This window comes from Peromyscus maniculatus, chromosome 11 (genome assembly GCF_049852395.1).
Source record: "Peromyscus maniculatus bairdii isolate BWxNUB_F1_BW_parent chromosome 11, HU_Pman_BW_mat_3.1, whole genome shotgun sequence".
Classification (NCBI taxonomy): Eukaryota; Metazoa; Chordata; class Mammalia; order Rodentia; family Cricetidae; genus Peromyscus; species Peromyscus maniculatus.
This window is the reverse complement of record NC_134862.1, coordinates 36,004,549-36,020,914: the sequence shown is the minus strand read 5'-3', so window position 1 is coordinate 36,020,914 and position 16,366 is coordinate 36,004,549. Positions and strand designations below refer to the sequence as shown.

The 16,366-nt window shown below is 44.2% G+C and overlaps 1 protein-coding gene across 18 annotated transcripts in view; it reads left to right on the top strand.

The window, feature by feature from the left end:
• Nckap5 (NCK associated protein 5) overlaps window positions 1-16,366 on the top strand; it is a 934,454-nt gene that overhangs the window by 568,120 nt on the left and 349,968 nt on the right. For all 18 annotated transcript variants that reach the window (XM_076547254.1, XM_076547253.1, XM_076547264.1 and 15 more), the window contains one exon: window positions 8,020-8,107. In XM_076547254.1, the coding sequence (XP_076403369.1) occupies window positions 8,020-8,107 (88 nt within the window). The remainder of the gene's footprint in view (window positions 1-8,019; window positions 8,108-16,366) is intronic.

The window sequence follows — 16,366 nt, the reverse complement described above, 5'->3', positions numbered from 1 at the left end:
AGCCCTGGCTAAAGGCTAGACCGAGAGCCCCGGCCACTTTAAAGCAGCCCTAGCTACCAAAGCTAATGAACTCAGCTGAAAAATAGGGGTGTCCGTCTGGTCAAAAAGAACAAGGCTATACAATGGATTTGTTTTTACCAAGAAACAGTGGGTCCAGCAGCTCATCCCCAAGTGTTACAGCTATAGACCCTGCCCTTCCTGTCTTAGGTGGAGTACCTCTCTGGTGGGTGAGATCTACATGCAGTTTAAAACTATGAAAAGTGAAAGTGTAAGAGATTGGAGAATCAGAGGGAAAAGTGTGGCGTGAGCATCATCACACCTGAAAGTATTTATTGATCACCTACTAAGTAATGGCAGCTATGTGAGGCAGCAAGGGAGAAAACAAACATACTTTTAATAGGAGTCAGAGACTCTGACTTTTAGAAACTCAGAGACTCTCTGTGTGCGTGTGTGCTATCTACACACACTTGAGTGTGCATTAATATATGTTCAAAGACCAGAGGAAAACTTGAGGTTTTGGTCATCAAGCACCATCCACCTTGTTTGCTGAAACAGTCTTTTACTGCCCTGTAGCCCACTAAGTGATCTAGACTGGCCAGGGAGCCACAGATACATACACGTCAACCTCTCCAGCACTGGGCATATAGGCAGTAGCCACCACTCCCAATTAAAAAGCAAACAAAAAGCCATAAGTTTAGGGGGTTGAGCTCAGGTCCTTGTGCGTGCAAGGCAAGCACTTTATGAACTGTGATATCTCCTCAGCCCGTAGATATCATTTATAAAATATTATTATGCTAAGACAGGAAGAGTCCAGTCGTTTTGAAAACTCAAAGGGAGGTTTTCTTTAGGCAGAGAAGAGCTCAAGGTGCAGCTGTACGTTTTGTGTGGGATTTGGTGGAATGAGAAAGCCCTTTGGGAGGAAAAATATATTTCCTTGGATAGTTGGTTTTAAAAACTTTAACAGGTATTTATTTGGGCTTCGGGTTATAACAAAAGCTATATATTAAAAATACCACAGTAGAACCTATCATTGCAGAAACCTGAATCTGGAAAAATTTTAATCTAACTGGAGGTAGAATGCTTGGCTAGTATCTGTGAAGTCCCAGGTTTAATACCTTGTACTGGAAAAGAAGACTTGAAGTTTCACAGTAACAGCTGGAGACACATTTTCTAAATATGACTTTTCATTGAGTGAAGGTCTTCAGAGCTCAAATCACACTCTGCTTGTAAATACAGCCTGTGGTGGTAATCTAATTGTACTGAATTATTATTTTGATTGTATGTTAATAAATAAAGTTGTCCGGGGGTCAGAGCTATTAGAGCCATAGCAAGAGTGTGGCGGTGGTGGCACACGCCTTTAATCCCATAGATATCTGTGTGTTCAGGGTCAGAGCTATTAGAGCCATAGCAAGAGTGTGGCGGTGGTGGCACATGCCTTTAATCCCATAAGATCTCTGTGTGTTCAGGGATATAGTCAGCATTGGAGACATATGCCTTTAAGACCTAGGGGGCTGTACATTCAGACAGTGACGAGGCAGTCATGTGTTTGGGTTTACAACCAATGAGAAGGCAGAACAACATACTATAAAAAAACGAACCGACAGGAAGTAGGTCTCTTTTCGCGAAGCTGGGACAGCAGGAAGAAGGGTGAGATTTTAGCTCTGAGCTCTGACCTCTCGGCTTTCTCTTTTACATTGTTTCTGTGTTTCTTATTTAATAAGACGGTTGGTTACATCTACAACAGCCCTTCATACTTTGGACACAGGACAATGAGCCGGTTCCTTGAGCTTTAGGGACCTTGAAAACCTGAGTTCCATTCCTGGGACCCACGTGATGGAAGGAGATAGCCAACTCCCTTACTTTATCCTCTGCCTTCTACAAGTATACCATGGAACATGCATACACACATACTAAATAAATAAAAAATTTCAGGCTCAGTTAATATGCATTAGAACTAATTACATCTCAGTAAAAAGACTTTTTTTTCCTACAGGTTTTTATTTGTAATAGCTGCATGACCAATGTTTAGGAAAAGAAGTGATTTAGTATCAGTTAGAGAGAATGAGAAATGTATGATTGAGTCAGTGCTTAAGAGTAAATCCTACCTATAACTACTTAGAAGCAAAGAAGCCAACTCAAAACTCTGTCCACGCCTGGACTGGGGGGAAGAAGAGGCTTATTCCCATCACATTTGGGAAGCAGATGGTCCACTGTGAGACAACTGGGAATCTGAACCCTCCTCCTTGAAATCACAAAGCAAAGCAAACTGTCACTGGGTGTTAAGCAACAATGGGCCACTTCATGGTCTGTGATTTTTTTTCAAGGAAAGTAGAGGTGTAGGAAATAAGAATTTCAAAAAGGTGCCATCAGGGAATAAATGACAGCATGTTCTCATCACATACAAAATGCTTTTTTCTCTGTGTCCGGACTCATAGAGGTTATTTTAAAAATATAGCAACTTGATTCTCTTAGCGAGGGTTTAAGGGGATCCCCCAAACCTGTATTTCAAGCTGTGGCTTGGAAATGTAACCAGCTTTACATTATCCTAGGATTGATATAAAGTGTTCACAACGTTACTTAGGGGTCTGGGTTGCATGAGGTTGTCTTAACACTTTCCTATATGCCTCTGTTTTTCCTTTACCTTTAATTTTTTTTAAGTGTAAAGCCAAAAATTAGTGTGTGAGAGGTGAACAGGCATTTTTCTTCTTGATCTAGTGACGTCTGCAAAGAACTTCTAATTACACCAGAGTAGTAACTCAGCAGGTATGCCGAGACAGCTACATAGTGTAGCTTAGTAGAAGAAGAAACAACATGGTTTTATTTACATTGTCTGTGGTCTGTGTGTATCCTGTGTATAGTCAAGTACACATGTGTGTGCAGGCCAGAGGCCAACCTCAGCTAATCTTCCTTTGTCGTGTTCTACCTGGGTTAGTGGGACAAGTACACGGAGTATACAGTTCAGCTAGCCTGGCCGACCAAGGATCTCAGGGATCCTCCAGTGTCTGCAACCTGAATATGGGATTGCAAGCATGAACCGTCACACCTGAAATTTTTTACGTGACTTCTGGGAATTAAACTCGGGTACCCATGTTTCTATAATAATTGCTTTCACAACTGAACCAGCTCTCCAGCCCCTTTGCCAACCTCAGACTGCTGGGACACGTTTAGGTCATGTGGGTGTAAGTGAATGAATTAAGGAGTGAAATGCAACACTGACCTTCTATGGTGGTGGTGAAGTGTGTTCTGAGAAACGTGTTCAACGATGGGTCATTATCCTGTGCAAACCAGGAAGGATGCCATCACAAACTCCAGCTGCAGTGTCACAAGAAGACGATCTTAGGAGACCATTGTCATATAGACTTCTGTTCACTGTAATGACTTTATATGGGACATATTTAAAACTTTACCTTGAGCCATGGGCCAGGCAGGTGTGAGAACCATATCAAAATTTTGTGTTGGATTTGATGAGCGCCCTGGAAACTTCTCCTCTTCTCCATTGTACCATTGTACAAACAAAATGAAGCATTAGCAGGTGGTGCTGATCATTTGAGAATTTGTGACATCAGTCCTGCCCCACACCCCTATAAACCTAGGGGTTCCCTTTTCCCTCCTTACCCCTCCTGCCCTCTCTCCCCCTATCCATCCTTCCTTCCTTCCTTCCTTCCTTCCTTCCTTCCTTCCTTCCTTCCTTCCTTCCTTCCTTCCTTCCTTCCTTCCTCCCTCCCTCCCTCCCCTCCCTCCCTCCCTCCCTCCCTCCCTCCCTCCCTCCCCTCCCTCCCTCCCTCCCTCCCTCCCTCCCTCCCTCCCTTCCTTCCTTCCTGTTCTCTTCTCTTTCCTTTCTCCCCTCCTCCCCTCCCTCCTCCCCTCCCTCCCTCCCTCCCTCCCTCCCTCCCTCCCTCCCTCCCTCCCTCTCTTTCTCTCTTTCTCTCTTTCTCTCTTTCTCTTCTCTCTCTCTCTCTCTCTCTCTCTCTCTCTCTCTCTCTCTCTCTCTCTTTCTCTCTCTCGTTCTTTCTGCAGACCTTAAGTCTCACACTGGTCACATACACCATAGTTGCTCATGGGCTCAGCATGGCAAAGACATTGTCCAAGATAAGTCTTCGATAGGACTCTGCATCCTTACCTGGAATATTTTCTCTGAATGTCAGTAAAGTCAAGTAGAAGGGGCTGCTGTATTTAGACCAGTAAACCTTGTCTAATCCCCTCTCCCTATCCACCTAACCACAGCCCCTTAAGCGAGTCATCTAACCTTTCACTAACTCAGCTTTCTCATCTTCCGAGTAGATAGAATGATATTTCTAAAGTACATTAAAATGATTAATAGATGAGAAAGTTCTTCAATGAGCTCTGTTCAATTTTGAGCTATTAATAATTTAAGACTTGAAAATATTGGGGGGGCAGCCTTCACTTCCCCAGCTGCCTGTAAGAACCAGTGTTTTGTGTCTGCCATCTTTTCAGAAGCCTGAATGGGTGCTGGTGATATCTCCAGACCCCCAGAAACCATGCAGAAAACAAAACAAAACCCAGGCTTGGTGGTGAATGTTTGTAATCACAAAGCTGAGGAGGGAGAGACAAGCAGATCCCTGGGGTTCACTTGGCAAGCTCTGGACCCATGAGAAAGCCTTGGAGAGCCCTTGGTTGTGTCCTGATCTGAATGAGAATGGCTCCCATAGGCTCATATAATTGGATGTTTGGTTCTTACTTGGTGGAACTGTTTGGGAAGGGGTTAGGAGGTGTGGACTTGTTGGAGGAGGTGTGTCACTGGAAGCAGGCTTTGAGGCTTCAAAAGCTCATGCCATTCCCAGTTAGCTTGCTGCTTCGTGTTTGTGGATCAGATGTGAGCTCTCAGCTACCGCTACAGGGCCTGCCTGAAGCTGTGCTCCCTGCCATGAGGGTTAGGAACTCACCCTCTGGAACTGTGAACCCCAGTGCACTCTTCGGTAAGTCACCTTGGTCCTGGTGTTTGATAAAGGCAGCACAAGGGTAACTTAAGACAGCTTGTCATTCTGGAAGCCCTAGGTAATACAAGCTGCATCCGTTCCTGTTTATTCTTAAACTAGTGTCATTTTGAATCCCTGAAAATGCATCTTTCAGAAGATGGCTCTGAAAGGCAATCCAAGCTGTGAGCAAGAGAGCATTGTTGGGGCTGGGGAGGTCACTCAGAGGCTGAGAGCACTTGCTGCCTTTACAGAGGACTGGGGTTTGCTTCTGAGCACCTACCTGGAGACTCCTCACCACATGTAACTCTGGCTCCATGGAGTCTCATGCCCCTCTCTGACCCCCGAAGAGACTATTTATATATACACTTGCACAGACACACATGTATACACACAATATTTTTAGTGAATATTATGTTTTCTGGATGGAATTCTGGCATTCTGCTCTCACCTCTCTCTTGTGGAACTAATTTTTTAAATAACTTATTTATTTTGTTAAGTTTATATATGTGAGTGTGTTAGTTTAGCATATTCCCTGTATGCCCTTCCCCACCTTTACTAAGACCCTCCCCTGTCCCTTTTAATTTCTTGGTCATTTCTGTTTTTCTTCCAGATGTGTGTGTGCGTTGTATGCACATTGTTTTGCGTATCTGTATTAAATCTAGGAACTACAAAGGAGGGAAAACAGGGGTTACTTACCTGTCTGAGACTCACTAAGTTCACTTAATACGACTGTCTCCTGTTGTTTCTGTTTCCTTACAAACTGCATGACTTCATTCTTCTCAATGGCTGAAATTTCCAGTTGTGGATATGCACCGCATTTTCCTTATCCACTCCTTTGTTATTGGACACTTAAGGGAGCCCCATAGTTCAGCGATCATTGTTCTTCAGTAAACATGGTTGTACATGCATTCTCCTCTGTGTACTTCTGACCTTGGAGTCCTTACAGGTGGGGCTCAAGGTCAATGTCATGTATACAGAGTTGAAATACATAGGGAATACTCCTGGCCCATTGTAAGTATGCTGTCCTTTTGGAAATGAACTGACAGATATGAACTGTCTACTGAGTGCCAACTTTATCTGTAAATGAATGTGAACATGGCAAATACGAGGCATCATCACAGAACACAAGTTGTCATTTATTCTAGGAGGCAAGACAGGCATGTGGGAAAGATTTGTGCACTAAAGTGAGAGGGTTTTGAGGGACAAAATGAATGCTATAAGAGTGTAAGAATTCAAAGAGATTGGAGGTCAGTGAGGAAACATCTTGAGTGGAAAGTGAGGCAGACTTGGAAAGTAGAGGAGGGTCCCTGATATGAGGGACTTACAAGGCAGTAAGTAGCAGCAAAGTGAGCTAGTTCCCCAAGTGGAAGTGACTATCACTTTGGGGACCATGGAGGTTGTATTAGTGACCCATCTCTGTGCTGAAACAAAATACCAGAGGGAAACAACTTAAGGAAGGAAGGGTGTTTGTGGCTCACAGTTTGAAGATGCAACCTATCACAGCAGGGAAGGTGGTAGGTGCCAGTCACGTTCAGGGTGGCTCTCACCTCAATTAGCCTCATTTATAAATTCCCTCTCACACATGTCCAGAGATGTCTTTCCATGGTGATTCTAGGTCCCATCAAGTTGACAGTTGAAGTTAATATCACAGAAGTTATGGAAGTAGGTAATTAAAGCCAAGCAGGATTAGAACAATTAACATGTTGCAATATAAGCCATGTAAATACTCATGAATCAGTTTGACCGAATTGGCAAAGTTGTGAAGCAAATTAAATTCAGTAAGAGAAGGGTTAAATAATCTGCCAGTGTCCTGACACCATGAAGTTCTTCAAAGCAATTGAAAAGAATGCAGTAAATCTTTGTGTGCTGACATGGGAAGACAATCATGGAAGGACACACACAATGTTAATGGAGAGAGCACATTTGTGAAAGATGTGTTATTGGTAACATTTTCTTTCATGATTAAAACATTCTATTCTACAGAGAAGCTTCTTAATCAGGAAGTAAAGGGCTCAAAATAGTTTCAGGAAGTCCCTAAAACTGACCAGAGCTCACCAGTCCCCTCCCTGCCAGAATTAGCAATAAAAGTGGGAGTTCCCCTCTAACAAAGCAAAGCCAAGCTGTCAATAAGACCCAGACAATCAAAGCTACAAAGACTCTGAGACCAGACCTGGAAGAAGCAGAAACCAGCCAAGCTGCTTGGGAGAGGTTTAGACCAACTGAGGCAACTGGAAAGGGCACCCTCCAACTTGTTGAACTGCCTCTAGACTGTGCAGTAAGTTCCAGCTTTATGAGCTGTCCTCATGCAGGGGTGGGCTTTGGTGAGACCGTTGTCTTGGAGTCATTTCTGTTCCTAAAGTAACCCCAATAAAATTCATTGATTCATCAAGTTGGACTTCAGTGGTATTTGTACTCTGGTCTGTTATAGGTTCCCTGTTTGGGGTGAGTAGATGTGTGTCTTGTGTCTCCCCAGGAAAAGTTTTGCCACACAACATCTGTTACCTTGGCAACTGATTTTTAAAAAAATCAAAGTGATGCTTGAGGAAGATCGGTGTGAGATCTTGCATTGAATTAAAAAGGAGAGATTATAAGTAAAGAGAGATTCTAGATGTGTGCATGTGAGAGCAGATGTCCAAACCAAGAATAGAATGATTGTAAATGACTTCATGACCCTTCCCCTTCTTTTCCCACTTTCCCATTCTTACTTCTCCCTTCCTCCATTTGTCCTTTTCCTCTTCCCACCTTTCCTCCCTCTTCCCTCCTCTCCTTCTTTACCCCTTCCTTCCTTCTTCCCTCCCTCCCTTCCTTTCTTCCTTCCATCTTTTCTTTCTTCCTTTCTTCCCCCCTCCCTTTCTTCCTCCCTTTCTTTCAATTAAACACAAAGCTTTTCATATCTTAAGCGAATACTCTACCCCTGCACTCTATTTCACAGCCCTCAAATTCTTGACTTAGGAAGTAAAGGAGAGGGAAATCCATTTCCTTGTCCGCACCTAGGAAGTGTACCTGGAGAAAAGATGACTATGACAGCCCTGTGTTAGTGGAAACCCATCTTGAAGAATGTGTTCATGCTTCTGTTTCTTAGGATGGAGGAAACTGTCCGAAGTCTGCTGCAGAGCCAAGGGTCTCCAGAGCAGAAAAGGGAAGAACCTGCCAAGATCACGACCTACCAGGTACACTGTGTTTCTGACTCTTGGCCCCAGGGTGTTGGCTCGTTTGTTGGTTTGTTTGTTGTTTGCTTTGCTGGGAGCCATCAAGTCACCTTTATTTTGAGAAATCATAAACATGTTTATTTAACCCAGTGATTTCTAAAAGTCCCCCTTGAAAGCGGTCATAGATGTGCTTGCAGAGTTGGGAAGGCATTATGTTGTCCTGTTGTCGGGGAGGTTGGAGCTGTCTGTGTTATATTCTTGTGGTACATGTATGAGAGGGATTGTCTCAGATGTTGACTTGAGGAGCACTTGCCAGAGAAGAAGGGCTGAGGAAAGCCTGAAGAGTAGAGAAATGAGAGTCAGGCCACTCAAGGCTGAGGAGAAGCCTAGCTGAGCTGCAGGGTGAGAGGTACAGCCTAGGCCTGAGAAGATTATACAGCTCAGAGTCCCTGCAAGGAGGAAGCTGGGGCCCACTGGATGGCCAGCCTAGGATGATCAATGATTTTCAGTGAGCCTCCACCTCAGAAACCAAGGTGGGGAATAGAAGGATGCAGGGAAAACACCCAGGGTTGACCTATGGCCCTCACATGCACACACACACATGAACATGTGCATTCACACAAAACCGATGAGGAGCTATATGAACCCAAAGGAAACCATTTGTTTTCCCGCACAGGTGACTAATAAATATATGTTTTCAGAACATTCTCTGCTCTGTACCTCACTCTGTTGGCACCTCTTTCTAGAGAAAAGGGAGTTGTTATTGAATTTGAGGTACACAGAAGGGAGGTATTTGTTTATTATGCTTTAGTCTTCAGGTTCATCCAAAAAATGGGAGAAGAACATGAGTTATGAAACACACAGATGTCGTGTGTTCATTCAACAAACACTTGGTTCCTGAGATGTATAGGCATGGCCCTGTGCTTTGGCAGGAGATGAGAGAGCAGAGGAGACAGAGCGGTTGGGGGTGGGGCGTGGAACTGGTTTGTCAGCCGGGTCCCTAGCAGCCTCCCTTTATTTGCCAATTACAGTCTTGTAAAGATGGCGCAGCAGAGCGGAAGGAACGTGTGTAAGATACACCCAACCATACTAGTGGATCCTCCTGGTCACTCACCTCTCTCACATCTCATGCTGGATTTCGGGGAGTGGCTGGGAAATTTGTTGCTCCCTCATATGGGGTGTCTTTGCCTCACCTGACTCCGGTTTCCCAACTTGCACCATTTCCCGGGAAGGAGCCACAAACCTGTGTGCTGGCTCAGCCACGGGGGAAGCTGTAGTTTGCCCGGGTTTCCATTGTTGCGTGTCTGTTCTGTTTTGTTGTCCTTTACTGTCGAATATCAGAACCACAGATCTCCCAGTGTTGGAGATCCACACTCACTGTTCTGTGTGCACTAAACATGGTCAGATTTTCTTTGCCGGGTCCCTTCCTGAGTGCGTCGCCTAATGCAGGCCTTGTGTGAATTATAACTCGCCTTGCTGGATTCTTTCAAAGTAGAATGAACATTTCTGCCTAGCAGTTGAAGACATGCCCCTGTGGTGATCATTTTGTGAAGTTTGCCATTGTGCTGTTCTAGACATTTCTTTTGAATTTGGATGATGTTCTTGACCTCAAGTTTGTGTACAAAGTCATTTATGTGCAGGTGCCTGTGCATGTATATGATGCATGCATGTGTATGCATATGCACCTGTGTGTATGTGTATATATACAAAGTGGGTGCCTTCATAAAACCCAGATCAAAAAGTCACCGTTTCAGCATTAAAGTAAGTAAATAGGGTCCAAGGAGATGACTTCATTTGTAAAGTAGTTGTCCAAGTGTGAGGACCTGCATTCCCTCCCTGACACCCGTGTAAAAAGCCTGGTGTAGTACAGCACACACTTGTCATGCCCACCCTGGGGAGGCGGGGTCAGCAGCATCCCTGTGCTTCACTGGCAAGCCATCAGAGCCCAATCAGTGATGTTCAGACAAAAGAGACCCTGACCCAAAAAACCACTGTAGATGACTTCTGGGGAACAACAGCCAGAACTGATCCCTGACCTCTCCTTGTGCAAGTGCACATGCATGTGAACTCACACATGCCCCTGCACACATACACACTATTCAAATTAACCACTGAGCAAGGACATAGAAACAAAAGTGAAAGAAAGCTCACAAACTTGTCAGACAGTGTTTGGCACTTATTCTCACCGCGGACATGGCAGTTCCTGAGTGATGGAGCCATTATCCGTATGTGCGGAGAAGACACTGTGTGCGGCAGGGACAGACTGATTTCTTTGGGGAGAAATGCGAGACGACGTGAGAGGCTTCCGTTGTGAGCAGCCCCGGTGTAAACATCTGCTTCCCTCTCGCTTGGTCTGGCTCCGCGGCCCTTCCCTCTGGATGTTCCAGGCTGTCGGCTACTCCGCGCTGCATCATTGTGCCACCTGGGCCAGCCTTTCCTGGAGTTAAGTTTGGAAACTTTGGTCTGAAAAAAAAAAATCAAAGCTGCACAGGAGAGAGAGGGTCATGGAGCATCTGTGAAACAGAGCAACTGTTAGGAGAGAGACACAGGGTCTCTGTCTGCCAGGATGCACACCCACAGGCAGCCTGGATGGAGGGGGATCTTCCCGGACTCTGGATGGGTCGGCCTTTCACAGGCCCCCTGCATCCACAGCTGCCTCTGTGTTTCTCCATTGTACCTGCTGTGCTCCCTCATGTTCCCACTTCTTTTTTTTTTTTAAAGTAAGGAGCATGAATTGAATCACATTAGTTAATTCATTAAAAATGTGACAGCCAAATGGGACGAGGAACAAGACTTTGGACCTCACACAGAAAGCCTCTGCGTTCCTCATTTTTCATGCTTTTGAAAAAGAGCTTGGAACTCAATGAGGAATTCTAAATATAAATGTCCTCAGCAGGCAACAGTGTTGTTAAAATGACACAAATATAAAATGTCAAGTGCCTTCTCTAGAACTCTATTCTGTTTGCACACTTACAGGTCAACGTGGGGAGAGAGTTCTTGTTTCTTTACATTTTGTCTCTGTGTGTGCAGGTATATTTATGCGTGGGCATGCATGCATGTGTATATGTGAGCACAGAGAGGCCAGAGGTCGACTTTGGTGTCGTTCCTCAAATGGTGACGACCTGGGTTTTGAGGACAGGGTCTTCCCTGGCCTGGAACTTAACAAGTTGTCTAGGCTGGCTGGCCAGCAAGCTCCGGGGATCTACCTGTCTCTTCCTCCTACCCTGTGATTATAACATGTGGCATCTTGTCCGACTTGTCATCTGGGTGCTGGGAATCAAACCCAGGTCCTCGTGGTTGCATGGGAAGCACTTTGCCAACTGAGAAATCTTGCTAGGTCCCATTTGCACCCTTTTAATTGGAATAGAAGGTAGACGTAAAAGTGGAGTAGAGGTTGAGTCCAAAGAATTCAATTGTCCTCATGGTAGAGAATTCAGAGAATGATATAATGAGCATTATATAATGATATAATGAAAAGCGACCACAGTGTTCAGGTTTATCTGACTTCATTCTTCCATTGATCCTTCTTGGACAGCCCTGTGCTATATTAGCACAGGGCCATCTCTTCCAAAGATGGGCTCCATTCAGAGATGGGTTCTTCCTTAGGCATCTAAATCAGCTGAATTTTCATGGATTGTCCTTGGGCAACTTTTATTAGTTTACATTAATTGTACAAACCAATAAGCTTCACAATGATATTTTTTATATACACACATTACACAGGTGACCATATTCATCCCTTCAGTGTTTTATAGAAAAGAAATCCCATTGTATGCCACTTAGCTCAACATCAAAATTACTTTGTTCATCCTTAAGTGATTCTTTAAAAGAATTGCCAGGTGTGATTAAGTATTGAGAAATGTCTCTTCCCTAGTTATCCTAAGAACTATCCATCATCAGATATACATATTTTAATATTAATTTGTGTTTGTGTGTGAGTACAGGAGCATACATGTCATGGAGCATGCATGAAGATTGGAGGACAACTTCCAGGAGTCGGCTCTCCCCTTCCAGTGTGTTTTGAGGCAGGGTTTCTCCCATTCTGTTGCTGGACTATGTATTCCAGGCTAGCTAGCTAGCCCATGCGTTTGCTGACAATTCTCCCATCTCTGCCTCCTGCCTCACCACGAGAGCATAGGGGCTGTAGATGTGCACATCCTGCTTTTTACATGGGTTCTAGGGATTGAATTTGGGTTGCCAGAGTCCCGTAGTTGATGCCTTTACCTGCTGAACCAACCATTGGCTTGGCCTGAAATATACATATTAATTTTTTTTTGTGGCACACTAAAAGTACATGGCAATGTCCAGGACCTTCCTCACTGATACTTAAAACCAGCTTGAGAGAGTGGTTAATGCTTTACCAGTTATGAATGAGTTTCTAACGTACTAAAACTCACCCTGGATCCTGCCTTCAACTCCAGAGTGCTAAGGTTACAAGCATGTACCACCCTGCCGGGTTTGAGATAGTGGGAAGGAGCTTAGGGCTTTTGGATGCTACCCAGGCCTTTGACCAACTGAGCTACATCCATATCCTTGTAAGTTATAATTCTTACCAAAACTGGTAGGAAATTTGACATCTTTATATTTTTTTCTTTCACCATCATGATTTAAGTATACTTAACCAAAACCAAAACTTTAAGTAGCCCACACAGAAAAGTTAGAACTGAAAAATTACATTCTTCAACTTTAAAATAGAGAAGAAACCCTTTTCTTAGAAAGCATCTTTAATAGCAGTGTTCAGGGTATAAAGTGTAAAATTTCTGAAGTTCTAACATGATGGTATTTTCTTTTTCACAAAGAAAACTGTGCAGCACAACCAAAGTGTGATTTTCAAGGTAGAACGTTCTCACTTCCCAGTTCTTCACAGCTTTGCCTGAGTCTTGATGTCACCCCAGGGACTTGTCATGGAGTCAGCTTGGTGGCCACACCCCTGAATCTGCTGAGTTAAACTATGAGCACAGCAATGCTGTTGGTTTTGATGTTCTCTTTGACAGATCAGTCTAGGGGTTTCTCTGGCCCATAGGTTTGACTGGTAACCAGGGAGATGCTGCAACACCGAGTCCTCCCACCCCACCCAATCACGACCTTTCCTTCTTATTATGGGATACAATGAAGCTGAAATTTGGAGCTCAGTTCTCCTTGCCCCCACCCCTAGCCACTCACACAACAACACATGCTGCACTCATCAGTACTGAGTCATCCACACTTTTACTTGTTTTCGTACACATCCTGGCTGCCACCTAGCCAAGAGAAGGGACAGAACTATAAATCCTGTACATGGTAGAAGCTATTTACAAAGGGTTTCCTTTCTTTTCATTGCCATTTAAAATTTTTATTACATTTATTTACCTACTTTTTTGTATGTGTGCAGAGGGGGTATGGATAGGGGCCACATGCCACGGCATACTTGTGGAGGTCAGAGGATGACTGGCGTGGGCCTGCTGTCTCTCTTCACCTTGTGAGTCCTGGGGATCCAACTCAAGTCATGTGGTGTCTTTATCCACTAAGCCACCCTATTGGCCCCTTTTTACCATTTTCATTTTAACCTAAAGAAGATATATAAAATGCCGATGGACAGTAAATCCAGTGAGCACGTACAAGCTAAGAAAAAATAGTATTTAAAGATCTGCTGTTCGTGGAGAGAGTGGTGAAGTCTTGGCACAGTTATTTATAAAATTATAAATAATTGGGATATGAAATATTTTTAGTGAGTGCTGTTATTTATGTCTGTGGCCTGTAAACTTAGGATGACTCTTGATTCTTCTTTGAGAGGTTTGCCCTTTTCTGAGAATCTCTCTGAACTCTGAACGGCTGCTGGAGTAGGGAAGCTGTTAAATGGAGTGTTTTTGTTGTGTGTTAAGTTTTAAAGGACTGAAATGACTCCTTGAGGGAGCAATGTTTTTTAGTTCCTCTTTTTCCTGGTTCTAAGCAATGTCCTTTATTCACATAAGGTCAGATCAAAGTATGTGTTTAGATCCAGAATAGAAAAACATACTGTCCTTTGCAGAGGATGGACATTCATTTTTCTTTTTGAGAGTGTTAGACAAGATGAGCTCTATGATTTTTTATATCAGGAAGTTTCTAAAACTTCTGGGAGTAATTTCTTGTTGCTTCACTAACTAGTGATTATTTTTAAACTCATAATCCCAAAGTTAGAGTGGTGTGTGTGTGTGTGTGTGTGTGTGTGTGTGTGTGTGTGTGTGTGTGTGTGTGTGCGCACTTGTGCATGTGCACACATGCATGCACATGTGACTGCAGACGTGTGTGCCTGTGCTTGTGGAGCCCCAGAGACTAACATTCAGTGTCACTCCTCTGGGACACAGGTCACCTCCTTTATAATTATGCAGGGTGAGTATGTGTGGTGGTCACAGGACAACTTGAAGGAATAGGTTGTTTCCTTCACCTTTGAAGTGAGAATGTCCTTGAGATCAAACTCGAGTTATAAGACTCAGCAGCAAGCCTCTACCTGCTGAGCCCTCTCATGGGCCCCCACCAGCTTTCGAGAGACAGCCTTTCTTGCTCACCTGTTAAGCCACACCAGCTGGCAAACCAGTGAGCCTCAGGGATCAAGCTGTCTCTACCTCTGCAGCCTACAAGCACACACCACTACACAGGCACTAACCTTTGAAACAAATCGAGGAATTTAAATATGACCCCTGAGAGCTGAACGACCTCCCTCAATCTCAAGAATGTCATTGTTCTCATGGGTTCTGATCATATTATCTAGTTCTTGGTTTCCTCCTAAACTCTGTATTCAGACCTGAATATTTTCACTATTAGATATTCTGACCTTTGAACTGAATTCTTACCAAGCAGAAGTAGAACCGGGCTTCTCCTCTGAAATAGATATAGCCCTAGGAACATGCCTTCCTTCCTCATGAGTGAGCTGGCTGTTGCTCCATGGACCTCTTGCCTTCCTAGCTCACCTCAGAACAGGGCTGGACTTACAATACTCAGGACACCTTCTAGGTCAAGAAGTCCCATGTACAGAATCTAAAAGATGTTGCCCTTTGGTAAATATGTAGCATGGGTAAATTTTTGAGATGCTTCAGATTGTTAAATGGGCCTATCAGTTGTATCTTCCTTTTGGGAACCAAAGGAGTTTGAACAAAGCCAAGTCATTGTATCCATCCTTGAACTTTGGCCTACTTTCTCAGCTCACCCAGGCCAAGAAACTTGGCTTAATTTTTAGGACGTGGCTTTCTGATGCCTCATGAAGATGTCTTCAATGAAGGTAAAAATAGTCTTGGGACAGACAGCACTATTTTAGAATGAGGAAATAGGAAAGAAATAGGAAGGACTAAAGTACTCTCTTAATATGTATGTCTGTCTGTCTGTCTGTCTGTCTCTGTCTCCCCCTCCCTTCTTGCTCTCGAATAATGAAGTGCTCCTATACACTGCCACATCTGGCTCTTTTGGTAGGTGCTGGGGATCAGCACTGATGTTTATACAACAAATGCTTTGCCCACAGAGCTACCTCCCTAAGCCCTCCTTATCCATTGTGTTTGCAGAGTGACCACAGCTGGGATGTGAGGAGAAATGTCTGGGTGAAAGGTGAGAGGGATGAGGTCTTACCACTGTTTTTGGTCTGTGGGTTTCACAGCTTGGGCTAAGGTGTTGCTCAGCAGGTTCCAACCCTCATGACGTGACCATCTCCTCAAAAATGTCTTCCTTGCGACTCAATCAGAACTCAAGGGTTTGGGCTGTGATAGGATTCTCAACCCATATTCCTGTAATTCCTTAGCAATGAAACCTGGCCATTGATACTTTTAAGAGTTTTAACTGTTCCCCAGGTGACTCAATGAGGGGGTAGCATTGTGACTTCCTCAGTTCCTGGATGCTAACTCAGGTATAGTCAGAGTTCACAAAGGAATAAAACAGATGGAATTCATACATATTAGAAGGTTATTTATTAGACTGACTTACAAGGTAGAGTCTGGAGAGCCAAGCAATGGCTGTTTCACCAGAGAGGCCAAACCTGTGGGTAGTTGCTATGTCTACGAGACTGGAAGGAGTGGAATGCTGTGAACCAAATGAGAAATGCCCCCAGGAGGATTGTAGAATGCTTTCCTTTCGGTGGTACTGTTGAAGAATAAGAGATGAAGCCTTGCTGGACGAAGTACGTCATGGAGACAGGCTTTGGTGTTTTGTAACCTGCTCCCTCATCTTGTTCTCTCTGCGTGCGTTTCCTGGGTGAAGAGTCAGTGTGATCCCTCTGCATCCTAACTGCAAAGCCGGCCTCCCGCTCCTGCTGCCATGTTTCCACTGTCATGATGGACC